We start from the raw sequence: 22,207 nt of genomic DNA on the forward strand, positions 1-22,207 counted from the left end.
GAGCATCTAGAAAGATGGTCAGCTGTATTGAGCATAAGGGATCACCAAACTCCTCTCCACTCCTCCTTGCAGATACCACTGATGTATTGTAGATAGCAGAATAAAATTATATATCGCTATATTTGCTATATTGCTCTCTTTTTATTGTAGATATTGCCTACTTTAGCTGTAAAAAGCAGGTTTCTGTGTCTGTGATCTCACTCCTTCTCCTGGCTGAGTTCTCTGACTTCCTGTTTCCTTCCTTTACCAATCCTGATACTACATGTCCCATCATGCTTTGAGCCCCTGAGAGATGGTATGCTCCAATACGTGGCTCCACAACCACTGGTGAATGTTGTGCAGCAATAAGACTTTGTTGCCAATTATATAAATGTGATATAACATGAGTGATAATTGTTTCCTTCTCCTTTCTGTGCAGTGTGAAGAGCCGACCAGTGAGGATGCCCCCGGGGTACCAGGCAGATCTTGTAGTCCAGCTTATGTGGGTGGATGGAGAGCCTCCACAACAGATCACCAGTCTATCTGTGAGCTCTGCCTATGGCCTGTGAGTACCGATACTGTTAGGACTACAGGGAGGAAGGGTACCTAACGCATGAACTGCTACACTCCTATTCTTAGGACCACAGGGAGGAAGGGTACCGAACGCATGAACTGCTACACTCCTATTGTTAGGACTATAGGAAGGGTACCTAACGCATGAACTTCTACACTCCTATTGTTAGGACTACAGGGAGGAAGGGTACCGAACGCATGAACTTCTACACTCCTATTGTTAGGACTACAGGGAGGAAGGGTACCTAACGCATGAACTGCTACACTGCTATTGTTAGGACTACAGGGAGGAAGGGTACCTAACGCATGAACTGCTACACTCCTATTGTTAGGACTACAGGGAGGAAGGGTACCTAACGCATGAACTGCTACACTCCTATTGTTAGGACCACAGGGAGGAAGGGTACCTAACGCATGAACTGCTACACTCCTATTGTTAGGACTATAGGAAGGGTACCTAACGCATGAACTGCTACACTCCTATTGTTAGGACTATAGGAAGGGTACCTAACGCATGAACTGCTACACTCCTATTGTTAGGACTACAGGGAGGAAGGGTACCTAACGCATGAACTTCTACACTCCTATTGTTAGGACTACAGAGAGGAAGGGTACCTAACGCATGAACTGCTACACTCCTATTGTTAGGACTACAGGGAGGAAGGGTACCTAACGCATGAACTGCTACACTCCTATTGTTAGGACCAGAGGGAGGAAGGGTACCTAACGCATGAACTGCTACACTCCTATTGTTAGGACTACAGGGAGGAAGGGTACCTAACGCATGAACTGCTACACTCCTATTGTTAGGACTACAGAGAGGAAGGGTACCTAACGCATGAACTGCTACACTCCTATTGTTAGGACTACAGAGAGGAAGGGTACCTAACGCATGAACTGCTACACTCCTATTGTTAGGGCTACAGGGAGGAAGGGTACCTAACGCATGAACTGCTACACTCCAGCCTAATACTGGGTTAGCTGCATCATTTCCGTCTTTTTTGCTTTTAATTGCGCCCCCCTGTGGTGTCCCATCTACTACTCTTTTTTTTTTTAATTAACTTTATTATACACATACAAAGAAGTACAAAAGATATCATCAAAAGTATATCGTAGCAAAAGCACCAAGAATAGTCCAGTCAGTGCCTTTAATAGTGAAAGTAAGGGATTCATCATAGTATTCACATATAACAGCAAGGGTCATGTAAGCTGTGAACAGGTTATCTATCATTAACGTAGTAATTATGGCAAAATGAATGTCACGCTTTTATTCATAGTATCCCGTCTCGGTCTATGTATTAGGAGATATAGTGCGATCAGAGTTCACCCAAGTATCCCAAACTTTATGGAATTTACCAGGGCAGCCTCTTAGTGTCATACGTCAATTTGTATAGTGGAAGTACCTGATTGACCAATGTCAGCTAAAAGGCTACATTAGGAGGAGTGGAGAATTTCCACTGCATAAGTATGGATTTCTTGGCATAATATAACACCCAGTCCCAAAAAAAGCTGAACGTTTTTAGATAAGGATTCATCATCAATATACCCTAGAAGGCATCTCAAGGAATTGCATATGGTAGGTATTAGGGAAATAGAGATAATAAATGCAGTCACCTCCGACCAGAATGCCCCCATCTACTACTCTGGGTAAAGTTGTTTGTTGGTGATTTCACAAAGCCTTTGGGACCTTAAAAGAAACTGCACATGCTTTGCTGGGGTTTTTTCGCCTTCCTCTGGATCAACTGCGGGTATAGGATTGTGTATATGGGATTGTATGGTTGGGTTTTCATTACTGTTTTTTGTTTTTTATTGGTTGAGCCAGATGGACTTGTGTCTTTTTTCAACCTAACTGTGTAACTAAAATTGCACAAGTGGATTACATTTTTAGTTGACTCTTTATTTTCCTAATTTTTGAATTTATTGTTTTTCAAGATATCTTTTTTTTTTTATTTTTTTTTAATCTGGTCATTTTTATTAAAAGATTTTTGCAGTTTACAACAAAAATGAGACAAAGAAAACATTCCCAATAAACATGTGGAGATATAAAACAGACAATTTGAGAAAGAAAAAGAAAATAAATAATTCAAGTAAAATATGTGTCTTCCAGATTTCACAAACATTTTAATGTGAGACTTTCCTGACTTACTATATAACTAAAACTTTACTAGATTACATCTTTAGTGTACACTTTATTTTCCTAATTTCTGAATTTGTTGTTTTTCAAGATGATATCTTTTTTTTTTTTTAATCAGGTCATTTTTATTGAACGATTTTTGCAATTTACAACATGACTGAGACAAAGAAAACATTCACAATAAACATGTAGAGATATAAAACAGACAATTTGAGAAAAATAAAATAAAAAAAAAATTCAAGTAAAATATGTATCTTCTAGATTTCACAAACATTTTTAATGTGAGACTTTCCTGACTAAATGTCATTAAAACTGCATTGCTAGATTACATATTTAGTGGATTCTTTATTTTCCTAATTTCTGAATTTATTGTTTTTCAAGATATCTTTTTTTTTTTTTTAATCAGGTAATTTTTATTAAAAGATTTTTTGCAATTTACAACAACACTGAGACAAAGAAAGCATTCCCAATAAACATGTGGAGATATAAAACAGACAATTTGAGAAAGAAAAAGAAAATGAAAATAAATAATTCAAGTGAAAATATGTGTCTTCCAGATTTCACAAACATTTTAATGTGAGACTTCCCAATATAGCAGTGGGTTGACAATGACAATCCTGATGTGCCTTATTGGTAACAATTTAAAGCAATAAGCTATACTTAATTTTGTGGCCGTACCAAACCAGGGACCTTTCTGCATTATCATCTGCAAGCATGGTAGAGTGTGTAGAAAGATCGGAGTCCAGCCATCGCGACCACATTTTTTTGAAATTTTTTTTTGGCATGTTTATATGTCAGTTCCTCCCTCCATGAAATTCAAATAGACAGCATGGGACCATTGGGCATTTGTTGGTGGGGAGTTTGATATCCATTTCTGCAATATGAGTTTACAGGCTATATACATAGATCGCAGCCACATCACATGCATCTCAGGCGGGAGAATATCATACGGCATAATCCTCAAAAGCATTACCTAAATTATGGTTATTATTTTAACCACTTGAAGGCATTTTCTGGCACTTTTTGTTTACTTATAACAATCATGACTTTGAACCCCCAAACATTATATACTTTTTTCAAAGCAGAGGCCCTAGAGAATAAATTGGTGGGTTTTGCAATTTTTTTATTGTCACACGGTATTTGCGCAGGATTTTTTTAAATGCACTTTTTTGAGAAAAAAATAAAAAAAATACACTTTTTTAAATTTCAGTGCAAAAAACAGTATGTAACCAAATTTTTTGTAAGATATAAAAGATGATGTCACGCCAAGTAAATAGATACCAAACATTTCACACGCCCGCACAACGGTGCAAACATTTATCCTGGGTGGTTATGTGGTTAAGTGAAAAGTAAGTATACTATGTCGTGATCGACCAATATAGTTTTTTTATTGCCGATACCAATATTTTGGCCATTGAATATCGGTATCGGGTGATATTGGCCAATATTTTCGTACATTTAAAAATTTTTATTTATTTTTTTCTTGACAGGTACTGTTGTGGAGGGAACTGGGGGTCTAAAAGACCCCAAACCCCTCCTCTGCACTTAAAAGCATTCAAAACGCCAAGTTTGGCTGCTTTGAATGCTTTAATTTTTTTTTAATTTGGCGCTGAGTACCCGGAAGTGATGGGTTTTTTAATGGAGACCCGATCAGAGCCGAATGCCGCTTTGATCGGGTCTTCGGCGGCCGTGCAGGCTGGATGCCCGGGTCTCCCGGTGGGAGGGGGGGGGGACGTCCCCTCCCGCTCCTTGTAATGACAGCTGAGCGGCTTCTCAACCGCATCGGTTGTCGTTACAAGACAGCCGACCGTCGGCTATGGATGCCAGTACCGGGGTGATGCCTCTAGCTGCAGGGATCACTCCTGTACAGCACTTCCCCGAAATATCAGCAATATCGGTCACCTCCGGGGCCGATTCCGATATATCGGGGAAAGTGCATATCGGCCCTCGATATATCGGCTTTACCGATAGTCGGTTGATCCCTAATACTATGTAACTTTTGTCACTCCAATACTGCTGTCAGGGGGGGCGGTGTGGTCAAATGGGGAGAATTGGGCAGTGGCTGCAGCATTGGAAACATGTTACATATTCCACCCTAAAAAAGGATGTAACATGTTCCCAAAGGTGAACTTATCCTGCGGGGGAGGGGGGGGGAGTTCTGTATCAGAGATAGTAAATGAATGTCTCCGTCCATGCGTATAAACGTTTTTTACACAACACTGACTCACTCATGTACTAAATCGTGTCAACCAAAGGCACTGCCCTGTCTTCATAAGGTGGTAGGCCGAAGCTATCTTTTTTGGTTTGCAGTAATAATTATGTGACATTTGTGACTATGATTAATCTGGGATCCTTATAAAAGGTCATCATTGCTACCTGAGGCAGTGTGACTTGAAGATAACACCAGAGATGTCAACCCGGGAGAGCACCTTTTAGTGTGATAGAGAGCGGAAATTACACAGCTGGGGCGTTCTGCACTGAAATCCCACAGTAATGGTGTCACTCTGTGCATAGGGCTGGCTTAGATGGACTCGTGGTTTAACCACTTCTGGACCGGAAGATTTTCCCCCGGCTATTTTTTGCGATTAGAAACTGCGTTATTTTAACAGACAGTTGCGCGATCGTGCGATGCTGTACCCTACTAAAATTGATGTCCTTTTTCCCCACAAATTGGTGGTATTTGAACACCTGTGCGATTTTTAGTTTTTGCGCTACAAACAACAACAAAAAAAGTTGGGAGCATGAAATTGTCCAAAATGTCGCCCTAAAGTCTCGTTTTTTTTTTTTTTTTTATATTAAAATAACCAACTTATTCTAAAAGACAACATGTGCAAAAGGAGCTGGGGAATGGGAGATGGGAAAGGTAGATGTGGGCCAAAAGGGATTATAATGGTACCATATAGAATATATTCAATACTCACATAAAATAAATTATTTATTTTATTACAAAATTACAAAAAAGGTAGATAAAATCGACAAATACGATCAGTTACGGTCACAATCACAGTTTTGCTACAAAATAACAAACTTATTATACCTAACTCACAGAGCAGCCCGGATCCTCCTCTTCCCAGGTCCCTGGCTGGAGCTCCTGTCCCCTCCCTCCTGGTGAATGCCCCCAAAGCATGCAGCTTCCTATGTTTCACCCGAGCCGAGCTGCAGCTCAGTGTATCCATTCAGACACAGAGCTGCCGTTCAGCCCCACCCCCTCTCTCTCCTGATTGGCTAACTGAGTTTGATTGACAACTGTGCCACTGCTGTGTCTCCGCCAATCAGGAGAGAGAGTCCCAATTGGCTGAGGCACCCGTGGACATCGCTGGATAGAGAGGGGGCACAGGTAAGTATTAGGGGGTGCTGGGGGGGCTGCTACACACAGAAGTCTTTTTATCTTAATGCATAGAATACACCTTCTGACTTTTCAAGTCAGTTCCCTTCACTGGAACTAAGGGGCCAAACCCAACCCCTAAAAAAAGAAAACTCCACACCATAATCCCCCCTCCACCAAATGATTTGGACCAATGCACAAAGCAAGCTCCATAAAGACACGGATGAGCGAGTTTGGGGTGGAGGAACTTCACACAGCACACAGGAACAGAGCTGAGGCTGTCAAACACAGGCTGTGCCCTCCCTGTCACCATTTATCTCTTGGTGTCAGGAAAACTAATCAGAAGTGACTCATGCTGATAGCAGAGGAAGGAAGCAGCAGACAGAAAAAACACTTATTGCTCTGGAGTGAGACAAGTACACACTATAGAGCAGGGTTTCTCAACTAGGGTTCCTCCTGAGGTTGCTGGGGGTTCCTTGAGAAATGTGCAATTTCTGCCTCTCTGATAGGTTCCCAATGACACCATTGTTCCTTTTAGCTCTCTGTAAGGGGGTAATTCTTCCCAATGATGACAAGAATAAGGAGCATTCTTCCCATTGACTGTCACACTAATGTGTCATGAGTTGTAGATTTTTAATTTTTTAGCAGGGGTTCCCAGAGACCAGAAATTTATTTCAAGGGTTCCTCTGTGTTGAAAAGGTTGAGAGAGGCTGCTATGGAGGGATACGCTTTGTTCATATTTCATGTCTGAGGTTTACAACCACAAAATATGACGGTCCTATTTGACGCTAAATACCGGGGTTATGGCAGCAGATAGCTGCCATAACCCTGGTATTTTTTTAAACGGTGGGCGGTCCTCTTTCAGATAAGGGTGGTCCCAGTATTGGATTAGCCAATGGATCACCCTTACGGTGCAGCGGAAGAGGTGCCCCCCTCCTGCCGCGTCCTGGTCATTTTCCCCGCTTACCGAAACCCGCCGGCAGTGGGGGGAAAACGATCCGGTCCTCACTCCACTTTATGGTCTTGGAGGACCGGAGAGACATCAAACGTTGTTGCCTAGCAACCGGTTTAAAGGGCTGATTTTTTTTTTTTTTCTTTTTTAGTGTAGTTGTGAGGTGTGAGGTCTTTTTGACCCCAGATCTCACAATAAAGAGGTCCTGTCATGCCTATTCCTATGTTTATATTCCTTGTAATAGGAATAAAAATGATCAAAACATTAAATAAAAAAAAAAAAACTGTGTAAAAATAATAAATAAAATAAATAGTAAAAAAAAAAATTAAAGCGCCCCGTCAGAAGCGAATGCATAAGCAAATCCCGCCCACATATGTAAACGGTGTTCAAACCACACATGTGAGGTATCGCCGCGATCGTTAGAGCAAGAGCAATAATTCTATCCCTAGACCTCCTCTGTAACTGGTAACCTGTAGAATTTTTTAAAATGTCGCCTATGGGGATTTTTAAGTACCAATGTTTGCCGCCATTCCACGAGCTTGCGCAATTTTGAAGCGTGACATGTTGGGTATCTATTTACTCGGTGTAACATCATCTTTCACATTATAGAAAAGAATTGGGCTAACTTTCATGTTTTCTTATTTTTTAATTAAAAAAAGTGAATTTTTTTCCAAAAAAAAATTGCATTTGGAAGACCGCTGCTCAAATACGGTGTGATAAAAAAATATTGCAACAATCTCCATTTTATTCTCTAGGGTCTTTGCTAAAATCATATATAATGTTTGGGGGTTTTAAGTAGTTTTCTAGCAAAAAAAATCAGATTTTAGCTTGTAAACACCAAGTGTCAGAAATAGGCCCGATCCTTAAAGTGGAGTTCCGGCCTATTTTGCAACTTAAGTGATTCCTGGAGTGCTCGCTATTCTGATCATCAATCAATTGGGCCTTTTCAATTTTTTTTTCGGGGGTCCCTTACCTTATTTTCAGGGCATTTTTGATTGTACTTCCTCCTTCTCCCCCCTCTGTGGCCACGGCCACTGACATCACTTCCTCCTTTGCATTGCATCCTGGGAGCTGTTTGTCATCACTCCCAGGTGGCTGGAATTAGGAAGAACTCCCAGAACACTCCCTGGAATCAGGAAGAAGGACACAGCAGATTACACTACGGCTTTAGATGCCCACATCCAAGATGGCCGCGCTCAGACAGTGTTTTTAAAAGTAAGATTTTGACTAAAATCCAATACCGTACACCTTGTAAGTATGAGAATAGCTGTTCTGTAAAGGGCGATGGATTAGTATTATAGGGGTATTTTTAGTTAAAACTGGTATTTGAGGCCGGAACTTGGTAAAACCGAAATCTCTATTTAAATGTTTCTAATGCTTCTATATACTTTTTTTTAATGAGACAAACCGGAAAACATCACCCCTGTGGCCGCTCTTTTGTGACTCTGTGACTTGTGATTGTTTCAGAATCGCCTTCGGAAACTGTACCGGATTGGCTGTTGTAGATTACATTCAGAAAACCATCTTGCTCAGCATGGGGACGGTGGAACTATATGGGACGAGCGATCCGTACCAGCGCCAGCCGCGCTCTCCCCGCAAGAGTAAGCAGTTCAATGCAGGTACGTCCGAGGATGGTGTGACCCCCCCAACCCCTCCGCCTGTCTAGCATGAGACTGCATGAGGATTGTGTGCTGCTCACCGATAAGTCACCACCTGTCCAGTGACTTTGTGTTCAGTTTGTGGAGGATTGTATAAGTATTGCATATGGTGATTCCTTGTAATGCAGAGCAAATACTAACTTGCTGCAATTCTAGTCTTGGCTCTCGTCACATGAGACCTCTGCAGTACTTCTCTCAGGTGGTTCATATCATCGCATAATATGGAAACTATATAGAAGAAGCCGGTAAAGCCGGCGGCCACACACTTTAAAATCTTACAGTTTTCTTAACCACTTCTGGACTGGAAAGATTTAAAGAAATCCACACTGCACTTGTGGACTTCCGTCAGTATACGGCTTCCTCCCAGTCATGAACTTAGATATCAGATTTTCCCAGCCGCCCTATACAAAGCTAGCTGACAACTTAGCTTGTACTGGAATCTTCTCCTCTATTGAACAGTTTCACACTCAATTTATACACACATGAGCACATCCCCTTGAAATACAATACACAAACAATAGGGAGAGCCTTTCTCTGACATTGAAGTTCAATACACATTATCATAAGTGTAAACACTTAAGCCATTTGAAGCAATCCAAACCATTAAGTATCTGTCTTTAACTCCCAGTGACGGTGAGTACCGTCACAGTCAGTTAACCACTTCTGGACCGGAAGGATTTAAAGAAATCTCTGTTTGTGGGGAAAAAAAGGACATCAATTTTGTTTAGGTACAGCGTCGCACGACAGCGCAATTGTCTGTGTAACAGAACCTAAACCCGCACTGTACTTGTGGTCTTCCGTCAGTATACAGCTTCCTACCTGAACATAGATATCAGATTTTCCCAGCCGCCCCATACAAAGCTAGCCGACAACTTAGCTTGTACTGGAATCTTCTCCTCTATTGAACAGTTTCACACTCAATTTATACACACATGAGCACATCCCCCACCTGATCAAATTACCACATTATCATATGCAGATGAAATTGTATACAGAAATAGAATTAACATATCTAAAGATCAACCAACACAAACAGTGTGCTATTTCCACTCAGCAACTAACAGATGACAGTGATTCAATTAACCTGAGCCAATTAACTAGCAGACGGCCGTCCTCGAGCCCCTGAAATACAATACACAAACAATAGGGAGAGCTTGTCTCTGACATTGAAGTTCTATACACATCATCATAAGTGTAAACACAGAACCCATTTGAAGCAATCCAAACCATTAAGTATCTGTCTTTCACTCAAAGTGACGGTGAGTACCGTCACAGTCAGTTAACCACTTCTGGACCAGAAGGATTTAAAGAAATCTCTATTTGTGGGGAGAAAAAAAAGACATAAATTATGTTTCGGTACAGCGTTGCACGACCGCGCAATTGTCAGTTAAAGCGGAGTTCCAGCAGTTTTCATGTATATTAAAAGTCAGCAGCTACAAAAAGTGTATCTGCTGACTTTTAATAAACACGCACTCACCTGTCCCACGGTCCAGCGATGCGGCCGGGGGAACCCTTGGTTCTCTCCGTCTTCTCCCCGCGGCGCCGGCATCTCTGGTGTGGGCACTCGGCCGTGACAGCTTGCGGCTTCACAGCCGGGTGTGTACTGCGCATGCGCGAGTCGTGCTGTGTGTGCTGAATGGACAGGCAATCTTCTGGGACTTGGGACGTGTCCCAGAAGATTGCAGGGTGGGAGGGGCAGAGGAGAACTTCCGCCCGAGGCACCTAGGCAGCCCGAGCGGAAGTGGGAGCGGGTACCTGTCAAATCTAGGTACCCGCTCCCCCCACCCCACCGCCCCCCCCAAAAAAAAAAAAATGACATGCCAAATGTGGCATGTCAGGGGGTCAGGACCACTTAAAGGGGAAGTTCCACTTTTGAGTGAAACTCCGCTTTAACCACTTCTGGACCGGAAAGATTTAAAGTAATCTCTATTTGTGGGGGAAAAAAAGGACATACATTTTGTTTTGGTACAGCGTCGCACGCAATTGTCAGTTACCCCCTTAATGACCAGGCCATTTTTTGCGATTTGACACTGCATTATTTTAATTGACAATTGCACGGTCGTGCGACGCTGTACCCAAATAAAATTGATCTCCTTTTTTTTACCACAAATAGAGCTTTCTTTTGGTGGTATTTGATCACCTGTGCGGTTTTTATTTTTCGCGCTATAAACAAAAGAAAAGGGACAATTCTGACAAAAAAAACAATATTTTTTTATTTTCTGCTATGTAACATTCCCAATAAAAAAATAAATAAAAATCAAATGTTTTCATCATTTTAGGCCAATTTGTATTCTGCTACATATTTTTGGTAAAGAAAATCCCAATAAGCGTAATTTGATTGATTTGTGCAAAAGTTATTGCGTCTACAAACTAGGGGAAAGATTTATGTCATTTTTATTTATTTTGTTTACTAGTAATGGCGGCGATCTGCGATTTTTAGCGGGACTGCGACATTGCGGCGGACAGATCGGATCCTAACTGACATTTTTGACACTTTTGGGGGTACCAGTGACATTACTATAGTAATCAGTGCTATAAATATGTACTGTTACTGTAATATTGACACTGGCAGGGAAAGGGTTAACACCAGGGGCGATCAAAGGGTTTAATGTGTCCCTAGGGGGTGCTTTCTAACAGGATGGGCTTGCTGCATGAACACAGAGACCTGTGTTCCTAAATAAGAGGATCCCTGTATTCATTACTGACAGAACAGTGGTCTAACATGATTACAACGGCAGACCGACGTTCTGTCTCCACGAGGAGCAATTGCGGCCACCGGACCGGCTGATCAGCTCCCCCTGAGGCGAATGAGTGCGTGCGCCCCCGCTAGCGGCCCTGCAACATGACGTACAGTTACGTCGTTTCGCGCGACAGAACCGACCTGCCGCAGTAAAACTGCGGCGAGCAGTCGTTAAGAGGTTAATAGTAACCAACAACCAGGGAATAGGTGCAGGTACTCCCCCCTTCCGAGTTACCCCTTGTCTCCATCCCCTACCCACTTCTGAGCAGCCCCCCCTATTTACCTTCCAGTACTGCCCCTTTTAGAGAGTACAGAACCAAGTATAATTTGTGGAGCTCAATAATTTGTATAAAATGTGTCAGTGAGAACAATAAAAGCAGCAAAATAGTTTTTTGTAACCAGTAACAATAGACCCCACCAGGAATAATAGACCCCTCCAGCAATAATAGACCCCAGCAATATTAGACCCCTCCCCAAGCAAAAATAGACCCCCCCAGCAATATTAGACCCCTCCAGCAATAATAGCCCCCCAGCAATATTAGATCCCCTGCAACAAATTACTCCCCCAGCATCAATAGATCCCTCCCTCAACAGTGGATCCCTCCCAATAACAACAGACTCCCACCAGCAACAATAGACCCCCTCCTGAGTTATCCCCTTGTCTCTGCTCCCTACCCACCTCTGAGCACCCCCCCCCCCACACACTCTCCTCCCAGTACTGCCCCTTTTAGATAGTTTAGAACCAAGTATCATTTGTGGAGCTCCGTAATTTATATGGAATTTGTTAGTGAGAACAATAAAAGCAGTAAAATAGTCCCCCTGTAACCAGTAACAATAGACTCCACCAGGAATAATACACCCCCCCCCCCAGGAAAATCAGACCCCTCCAGCAATAATAGACGCCAGCATTATTAGACCCCTCCAGTGATAATAGACCCCCCAGCGATATTAGACCCCTCCAGCAATAATAGCCCCTCAGCAATAGTAGAACCCCTTTAGTAAAATACTCCCCCAGCATAAATAGACCACTCCCTCAACTGTAGGACCCTCCCAACAACAATGGATTCCCCTCCAGCAACAATAGACCCCCACCAACAATAATATACATCCCAAGCAACAGTAGACCCCTCCAACAAGAATATGTCCCCCACCAGCAACCACAGACCCACCCCAAACAGAAGATCTGCCCCTGCAACAATAGACACCCCCAGCACCCCTTACCATTACCTACATTCAGTGCTGGAGATAGGTAATGGTTCCCCAGCGTTTCCACTGAAAAAAAGCCCTGCTAACAACAATGTAGTAAGGGGGGCTATCTAATTGGATAGAAGTTAAATGTATTGTTGTTAAATCTAAAAAAAAATGTGGACATGCTAAAGTCTGATGTAGCAACCCCCCCTCCCACATGCACAGGCAGGCCACGAGTCATTACCAGTTTTCCGGCAGAAACCCCACAGTGCGCGCACCCGCACAACAGCTTGTGAACTGCCTCCTAGGATGTGTAATGTAAACATCCCAGGAGCCATGCGCACACCACCGAGGTCTCTGCCGGGTCCAGATCTCCATTAAAAATGGCAGCATTAGAGAGGAGAGGGGTGAAGGGAAAAAGACATTAGAGGGCTCTGGCTGTTTTCAGTGGGATCCGGAGACAATCTAATGTCAATAGGGCAGCCTTAGACACATTATCTTGGGGGACACATGTATGTAACTGGGAAATGGATGACTGGGAGGGTAGGGTGTAAATGGAAGAATCCATAAAAAGTTCCATAAAAGAGTCACAGAACAATAGACACTAATGTGTCTGGGATATGTTATCTTGGGAAAGGAATGTGATTGGATGAGTGTAAAATGTGGAATGTGATTGGATAAGTGTAAAATGTGGAATGTGATTGGATGAGTGCTGTTGTTTCGCCTCAAATCATTTAAAGTGTGTGTAAAGCAACAAAGAAAAGTAAGGGAGAATCCAAACTTTGAGCTTTTTGGCAGTCAGCTTTTGTAGAATTTTGGCAGCCGGCTTTTGTTGATTTTTGGCAGCCAGTTTTTATAAAATTTTAGCAGCCAGCTTTTGTCAATTTTTAGCAACCGGATTTTGTAGAATCTTGCCAGCCGGCTTTTGAAGAATTTTGGCAGCTGTGTTTTGTAGAATTTTGGGAGCCGGCTTTTGTAAAATATTGGCAGCCGGCTTTTGTAGAATTTTGGCAGCCGGCTTTTTGTAGAATTTTGGCAGCTGTTTTTTGTAGAATTTTGGGAGCCGACTTTTGTAGAATTTCGGCAGCCGGCTTTTTGTACAATTTTGGCAGCCGGCTTTTGTTGATTTTTGGCAGCTAGTTTTTATAAAATTTTGGCAGCCGGATTTTGTACATTTTTTAGCGGATGGATTTTGTAGATTTTTGGCTCCTGGATTTTGTAGAATGTTGCCAGCCAAGTATTGTAGAATTTTGGCAGCTGGATTTTCTAGATTTTTGGTAGCCAGATTTTCTAGATTCTTTGCAGCCGACTTTTGTAGAATTTTGGCAGCCAACTTTTGTAGAATTTTGGCAGCCAACTTTTGTAGAATTTTGGCAGCTGGCTTTTGTAGAATTTTGGCAGCCGGCTTTCTTCAATTTTTAGCAACCGGATTTTGTAGAATTTTGCCAGCCGAGTTTTGTAAAATTTTGGCAGCTGTTTTTTGTAGAATTTTGGAAGCCGGCTTTTGTAGAATTTTGGCAGCCGGCTTTTGTTGATTGTTTGACAGCCAGTTTTTATAACATTTTGACAGCCAGTTTTTATAAAATTTTAGCGGCTGGATTTTGTACATTTTGGCACCTGGATTTTGTAGAATTTTGCCAGCCGGCTTTTGTAAAAATTTTGCAGCCGGATTTTCTAGATTTTTGGTTGCCTAATTTTCTAGATTTTTGGTTGCCGAATTTTCTAGATTTTTGGTAGCCTGATTTTCTAGATTTTTGGTAGCCAGGTTTTCTGGATTCTTTGCAGCCGACTTTTGTAGAAGTTTGGTAGCCAACTTTTGTAGAAATTTGGCAGCTGGCTTTTGTATAATTTTTGTAAAAAAACAATAACGGTCAATCACGAATTACTAAAAAGCTTTCTCTGTGCAGCAGCCCCCATAAGCCCACCTAATACTTCCCTGAGGACCCTCTCTGTACAGCGATGTCCACGAGTGTCTCAGCCATCCGAGGTTCTCCCTGCTGATTAGCTGACACTCAGTCAGCTAGCCAATCAGGGGAGAGAGGGGGCGGGGCTCCATGTCTGAATGGACACAGGGAACTGTGACTTGCATCGGTGCCCCTATAGCAAGCTGCTTGCTGTGGGGGCACTGAACAGGAGGGAGGCGCCAGGATCACAGAAGATGAGGATCTGGGCTGCTCTGTGCAAAAACCACTGCACAGAGGAGGTAAGTTTAACATGTTTATTATTTTTATAGGGAAAAAATTAGACTTTGCATTTACTTTAAGACTGTCAGTAGATCGACCTCTGCAAACTCAGCAGTGTCTAAAAATAGAGAGCAACTGGGCATGTGCAGAGCAGGGGGAGACTGTATTACTGTGTTTTAAACAGTATAGACTCTTATTTTTAATGTGTTACAAAGCTATACCTGCAACATTTCAATGGATCACAGCACACAGCTTGATGAAGAGCATTGTAATGCTTGAAATTGTACAGTTGCCTGTTTGAATTTCATCTGATTTTGTATGAAGATGGACTTTTGAAGTAAAAGTATTGCATCATTCAGAGATCTCATCCTTGTTTTTGCTATATATATATATATATATATATATATATATATATATACATATATACAGCATATATATATATATATACTGCATATATATATACAGCATATATATATATATATATATATATATATAACACTATTTTTCTAGGTACATTATTATAGTATATTATATTATTATATTAGTATTTATAAAGGTGGTATTGACATGAAATATTCATCACATGTCGGTAATGTTACGGATCTCAGTACCCCAGGTGGGCACATCCGCCGGACCTGTGTCTCCTGTCCTCCAAACGCACCCACAGCCTGCGGAGAAGCCATACCCAGCCCGTAACCCCTCAAATACGAGACAATCCACACAGGTGTTGAGGGTTAACCATGCAGAGCTTAAACTGTTTATTAAATTCCAAGACACAGTTTTACACACAGTTATGGGACACTCCCCTTAGCCTTGCTAGAGGGGGGAAGGGGACACGGAACAATCAATGAGAACTGAACATTTGTACATTGAAACAGGCTACAGATAACCTAATGAGAGTATGGTAAACAGGCAGTCTCTCAATACACCCCCCCCCCCCCCTGCGGAGAGATGTCTCCAGTCCAGACCATTGTCTATGTGTCATGAATCAACACACTTAGACATAGCAACAAGAGGGGGGGGGGATGGGGGGAGAAGGGCTGTAGCATTACATTACATTACATTAACTCAATGCCAACATGTCCCCAGGTCTCCAGTATCTTCTGGCACATAGTCTGTCAGTAGGAGGCTTGCGCACAGTCCCTTCCAAACCACACATTGACAGTGGGTTCTGTCACAGGTAACAACCCATGAAATCCAAACATACATAGACACCAAAACAAATATGTTCAGAAATTAAGATATGTGTAATAAAATAGAATGACTATGGAAAAAGTCTTGAACACGTGAAGAAAGGGAGGTGCAAAAAGACATGGAAAGCTAAGATATCAGCTGAAATCTATCAGTAGTAATCCTGCCCCTTGTCAGTGCAAATTAATATCAGCTGGTTCAGTGTCAACTGATGGCCTATATAAAAGTTGTCTCATTACCAAGGTGTCACACAAGAAACATCTCATGATGAGTAAAAGCAAAGAGCTCTCTCAAGACCTTCACAAGCAAAGAGCTCTCTCAAGACTTTCGCAAAACATACTGATGGCATTACTTACAGAAGGATTTCTAAACTTCTGAGTGTCCCAGTGAGCACTGTTGGGGCCATAATTCGGAAGTGGAAAGAACCTAATTTCACCATAAACCGGTCACAACCAGGTGCTCCTCGCAAGATTTCTGATAGAGAAGTGAAAAGAATTATCAGAAGAGTTGTCCAAGAGCCAATGACCACTTGTGGAGAGCTTCAGAAAGACCTGGAATTAGCGGGTACAATTGTTTCAAAGATAACAATAAGTAATCCACTCAGCCATCATGGCCTGTGCACACACTCACCACGCAAGACTCCATTGCTGAAGAAAAGTCTGCTCAGATGAGACCAAAATTGAACTCTTTGGATGCCATAATACACACCATGTTTGGAGGTCAAATGGCGCAGCACCCCAAAAACACCCCCATACCAACAGTGACGTTTGGAGCTGGGAACATCATGGTGTGGGACTGTTTTTCAGCAGACGGTACCGGCAAACCTTATTTCGTTGAAGGAAGGATGAATGGAAAAATGTACCAAGACATTCTTGATAACAATCCGCCGCCATCTACCAGGATGATGAAGAGTAAAATGAGGGTGGACATTTTAGCAAGACAATCATCCCAAACATAAAGCCAAGGAAACTCTGAACTGGTTTCAAAGAAAGAAAATAAAGCTGCTAGAACGGCTCAGCCAATCACCTGACTTGAATCCAATAGAAAATCTATGGAAAAAACTAAAGATCAGAGTTTGTGTGGAAGAATGGGCCAAAATCACACCTGAGCAACGCCTGCGACTAGTTTATCCAGGTGTCTTGAAGCTGTCATTACCAACAAAGGATTATGTGAGAAGTATTAATTAAATTTCAGTTAACGTGTTCAATACTTTTTCCCTGTGTCATTCCATTTTGTTACACATAACTTTATTTCTGGATCTTATTTGTTTTGGTGTCTTTGTATGTATGGATTGCATGGGTTGTTACCGACATGTGGGGAAAATTTCATGTCAATAGCACCTTTAGAAATATATTTACCTAGAAAAATGGTGACTTATTCAACTTATTTTACCCACTGTACATATAGTGTATGTATGTGTGTGTATATATACAGTATCTCACAAAAGTGAGTACACCCCTCATGTTTTTGTAAATATCTTATTATATCTTTTCATGTGACAACACTGAAGAATTTACACTTTGCTACAATGTAAAGTAGTGAGTGTACAGCTTGTATAACAGTGTAAATTTGCTGTCCCCTCAAAACTCTGAAACTGAGGTACAGCACGGTGGCCAAGACAAAACAGCAGTTTAAAAAGACAGGTTCCACTCAGAACAGGCCTCGCCATGGTCGACCAAAGAAGTTGAGTGCACGTGCTCAGCGTCATATCCAGAGGTTGTCTTTGGGAAATGGACGTATGAGTGCTGCCAGAATTGCTGCAGAGGTTGAAGGGGTGGGGGGGTCAGCCTGTCAGTGCTCAGACCATACACCGCACACTGCATCAAATTGGTCTGCATGGCTGTCATCCCAGAAAGAAGCCTCTTCTAAAGATGATGCACAAGAAAGCCCTCAAACAGTTTGCTGAAGACAAGCAGACTAAGGACATGGATTACTGGAACCATCTCCTGTGGTCTGATGAGACCAAGATAAACTTATTTGGTTCAGATGGTGTCAAGCGTGTGTGGCGGCAACCAGGTAAGGAGTACAAAGACAAGTGTGTCTTGCCTACAGTCAAGCATTGTTATATTCTCCGTGTTGTGAGAGACAAAGGACTCTGATCTGGAACGACGGATGTTTATTCAGTACTCACTGTACACTCCAACATGCATTACAGGACAGCTCGGTATTGATCAATGCATCTCTTACATGTGTCTAATGGCACTTTTCCACTGCAAGTACCGGCTCGTACCGGCTCGGCTCTACTCGGCCCTGCTTGGCCCGGTTTGCTTTTCCACTGCTGGTACCGCATGGTATAGTGTCGGAACGGTTCGGTACGGTACGGTATAGGTTTGCTTTTCCACTAAAGTAGTACTAAAGTTAAGTGGGTGGGATAACAACGGGGTGGGTGGGATTTTCTGACCAATCAGTGGCTAGTAGTGACTGCATGCAAAGGATTGTGGGATATGGTACCAGTTTGGTACCTGTTGGAACCACAATCGAGTAGGTACTGTTTTTTCAGAGCCGTACCGTACCGTACCGTACCGTTCGGTTCCATGCAGTGGAAAAGCAAACCTATACGGTACCGTACCGAACCGTTCCGACCCTATACCATGCGGTACCAGCAGTGGAAAAGCACAAAAGCGATGCTGAACCGGTACGGTTCCATGCAGTGGAAAAGCGCTATTAAATGGCCACACTGCCCCTTGACCCTTGCCATCACTCCTGGGTGGAGCCAGCCTTAAAGTAACAATACATGTGAAACCCTTCAGGTATCAAAAGCATGGTGGTGGGAGTGTCATGGTCTGGGGCTGCATGAGTGCTGCCGGCACTGGGGAGCTACAGTTCATTGAGGGAACCATGAATGCCAACATGTACTGTGACATACTCAAGCAAAGCATGATCCCCTCCCTTCAGGGAGGTATTCCAACATAACCCCAAACACACCTCGAAGATGACCACTGCCTTGTTAAAGAAGCTGAGGGTAAAGGTGATGGACTGGCCAACCATGTCTCCAGATCTAAACCCTACTGAGCATCTGTAGGGCATCCTCAAACAGAAGGTGGAGGAGCACAAGGTCTCTAACATCCACCAGCTATGTGATGTCATCATGGAGGAGTGGAAGAGGACTCCAGTGGCAACCTGTGAAGCTCATGCCCAAGTTGGTTAAGGCAGTGCTGGAAAATAATGGTGGCCACACAAAATATTGACACTTTGGGCCCAATTTGGACATTGTCACTTAGAGGTGTACTCACTTTTGTTGCCAGCGGTTTAGACATTAATGGCTGTGTGTTGAGTTATTTTGAGGGGACAGCAAATTTACACTGTTATACAAGCTGTACACTCACTACTTTACATTGTAGCAAAGTGTCATTTCTTCAGTGTTGTCACATGAAAAGATAGAATACAATATTTACAAAAATCTGAGGGGTGTACTCACTTTTGTGAGATATACTGAGTGTGTGTGTATATATATATATATATATATATTTAGATTTAGATTGTAAGCTCTAACGAGCAGGGCCCTCTGATTCCTACTGCCTTAAAGTGTATTGTATTTGTACTGTCTACCCTCAAGTTGTAAAGTGCTGCGTAAAATGTTGGCGGTATATAAATCCTTTATAATAATAATAATATAATAATGTGTGTGTGTGTATATATATATATATATATATATATATATATATTGTATAGAATAGATGATAGTTTCACTTTAAGCTGTTAGAAGAGGACAGATGAAACCACTCGTACATTTTAGGCAATGCCCATCATTGTATTGTTCTGGTATTTGCTCATATTTTCTTGTACACACTCAGATGAATGCCTCTTGTTAATCTGCGTTGATCCAGGAAGAGTCATATCCTGCAGCACAGTGAAGGCTCAGGCTTCCTCCAGCAGAATAGGCCACGAATCTCTCAGCTGTTCTGGGTTTCTGTTAATCAGACTCTCAGGTCTTTCTGCGCTCAGCCCAGAGCCATCTTCCTGACACGTGAACCGAAAGCGCATGAATCTTATCTGGTCAGAGGTGCCTCGCTCCGTGCCGCAGGCCACCTTTCCACTGTCTCTGGCTGTGAAAGACAAAATAAAAAAATAAAAAAACAGAACAAAGAAACAAACAAGAAAAAACAAACAGAATGAGGATGAATTTGTCAATCAGGGTCCTGTGCTTATGCGACTTCCAGTCAGATCTGCTTCATGTAATGGGCAGAAGAGGCTGCAGGACGCAAAATTCTCTGCAGGCTGATTAGATCTGTCTAGGAAAATGCTGCTTTAATTGGATGTCAGGAAACGCAGCCCTGATAATGTAGAACATTTCAGGAAGCCAGCATCGTACTCCCCAGATCCCAGATCTGTGCCATTCTGTATTTTTTTTTTGCTGCACTTTATAGAAAGCAGACAACGGATTGAATGTACACTCTGGCTCCTGTAGTGGTGATCAGCCTGGAGGACCAGGAGCCAAGCACAAGAGACACAAAGTATTGTCTTATTTATTTATAACAGGTACTTTATATAGTGCTATCAATTTACACAGAGCTTTACATACATAAATACAGGTGCATCTCAAAAAGTTTGTATATCATCAAAAAGTTAATTTATTCAGTAATTCAATTCAAAAAGTGAAACTCATATATTCTATGGATTCATTACACACAGTGATATTTCAAGCATTTCTTTTGTTTAATTTTGATGATTATGGCTTACAGCTAGTGAAAACCCCAAAATTCAGAATCTCAGAAAATTAGAAGGTTGTGAAAAAGTTGAATATTGTAGACTCATGGTGTCACAATGTAATCATCTAATTAACTCAAAACACCTGTAAAGGTTTCCTAAGCCTTTAAATGGCCTCTCAGTCTGGATCAGTAGGTTACACTATCATGGGGAAGACTGCTGACTTAACAGTTGTCCAGAAGACAGTCATTGACACCCTCCACATGGAGGGTAAAGCCCCGTACACACGTACCGATCGTCGGCAGACAAGCGTCGGCCGACGAACGATCTGCCGATTGTACGCTTGTTAGTATGATGCCCCCGACAGCCGTCAGCGCACATTCTGCCGAAAAGAATCTGTCATGCAAGCATTAAAATTTTTGTATGCCGACACCAGAACGGCCGATTGTTCGTCAGTCAGTACAGAATTCGGCCGACAGACAGCAGATTTGCAAGACTGGGCATGCTCAGAAAAGAAAAAACACAGGGAAAGTTAACCATTACATGACATCACTTCTGCAGTCGGCTGTAGTCGGCGGACAAAATTCTTGTGCTGTCTTTGCACTTTTCAACAGACACCGACAGCCCGGGGACAAAAGACGGCCGATCGTTCGCCGACGATCGGTACGTGTGTACGGGGCTTAAGTTACAAAAGGTCATTGCTAAAGAAGCTTGCTGTTCACAGAGTGCTGTATCCAAGCATATTATTGGAAAGTTGAGTGGAAGGAAAAAGTGTGGTAGAAAAAGATGCACAATCAACAAGGATAACTGTAGCCTTGAGAGGATTGTGAAGCAAAGGCCATTTAAAGAGGAAGTAAACCCTTATAAAAAAAAACGAGAAAAAAAAAACCTGTAAAGACAAAGGCATAATGAGCTAGTATGCATAGCATACTAGCTCATTATGAAATACTTACCCTAACACGAAGCCCCCGCAGTGTCGCCCGCTCATGTTCGGCCGTCCTGCTTCCTAGTTTGCGTCCTCCGGCTATCTGATTGGCCAGAGGTGCAATTACGTCACTCCCGCGCATGCGCACGGGAGCTGCCGTTAACAGCATAGGGCTCTGAAGGAACGGCACGGGTGGCCGTTCCTTCAGAGCACATGCGCCGATGACGTCATCGGCTGCATGCACTGTAAATATCTCCTAAACTGTGCACGTTTAGGAGATATTTATAGCACCTATAGGTAAGCCTTAATATAGGCTTACCTATAGGTAAAAGACTTTAAAGTGGGTTTACAACCACTTTAAGAATTTGGGGGAGATTCACAAGGAGTGGACTACGGCTGGTGTCAGTGCTTCTTCAAGAGCCACCACACACAGACATATCCAGAACATGGGCTACAACTTTCACATTCCTTGTGTCAAGCCACTCCTTAACCAGAGACAACGTCAGAAGCATCTTACCTGGGCTAAGGAGAAAAGGGATTGAACTGTTGCTCAGTAGTCCAAAGTCCTCTTTTCGGATAAAGGTAAATTTGCATTTCATTTGGAAATCAAGATCCCAGAGTCTGGAGGAAGAGTGGAGAGGCACAGAATCCAAGTTGCATGAGGTCCAGTGTGAAGTTTCCAGAGTCCGTGATGATTTGGGGAACCGTGTTA

The 22,207-nt window shown here is 42.5% G+C and overlaps 1 protein-coding gene across 8 annotated transcripts in view; it reads left to right on the forward strand.

Annotated features, from left to right (window-relative positions):
- Positions 1–22,207, forward strand: part of STXBP5L (syntaxin binding protein 5L) — a 504,619-nt gene that overhangs the window by 372,400 nt on the left and 110,012 nt on the right. For all 8 annotated transcript variants that reach the window (XM_082247637.1, XM_082247640.1, XM_082247638.1 and 5 more), the window contains exons 17-18: positions 419–544; positions 8,431–8,582. In XM_082247637.1, the coding sequence (XP_082103763.1) occupies positions 419–544; positions 8,431–8,582 (278 nt within the window). The remainder of the gene's footprint in view (positions 1–418; positions 545–8,430; positions 8,583–22,207) is intronic.

The sequence above is a fragment of the Pelophylax lessonae genome (genome assembly GCF_965119305.1).
Source record: "Pelophylax lessonae genome assembly, chromosome: 2".
Classification (NCBI taxonomy): domain Eukaryota; kingdom Metazoa; phylum Chordata; class Amphibia; order Anura; family Ranidae; genus Pelophylax; species Pelophylax lessonae.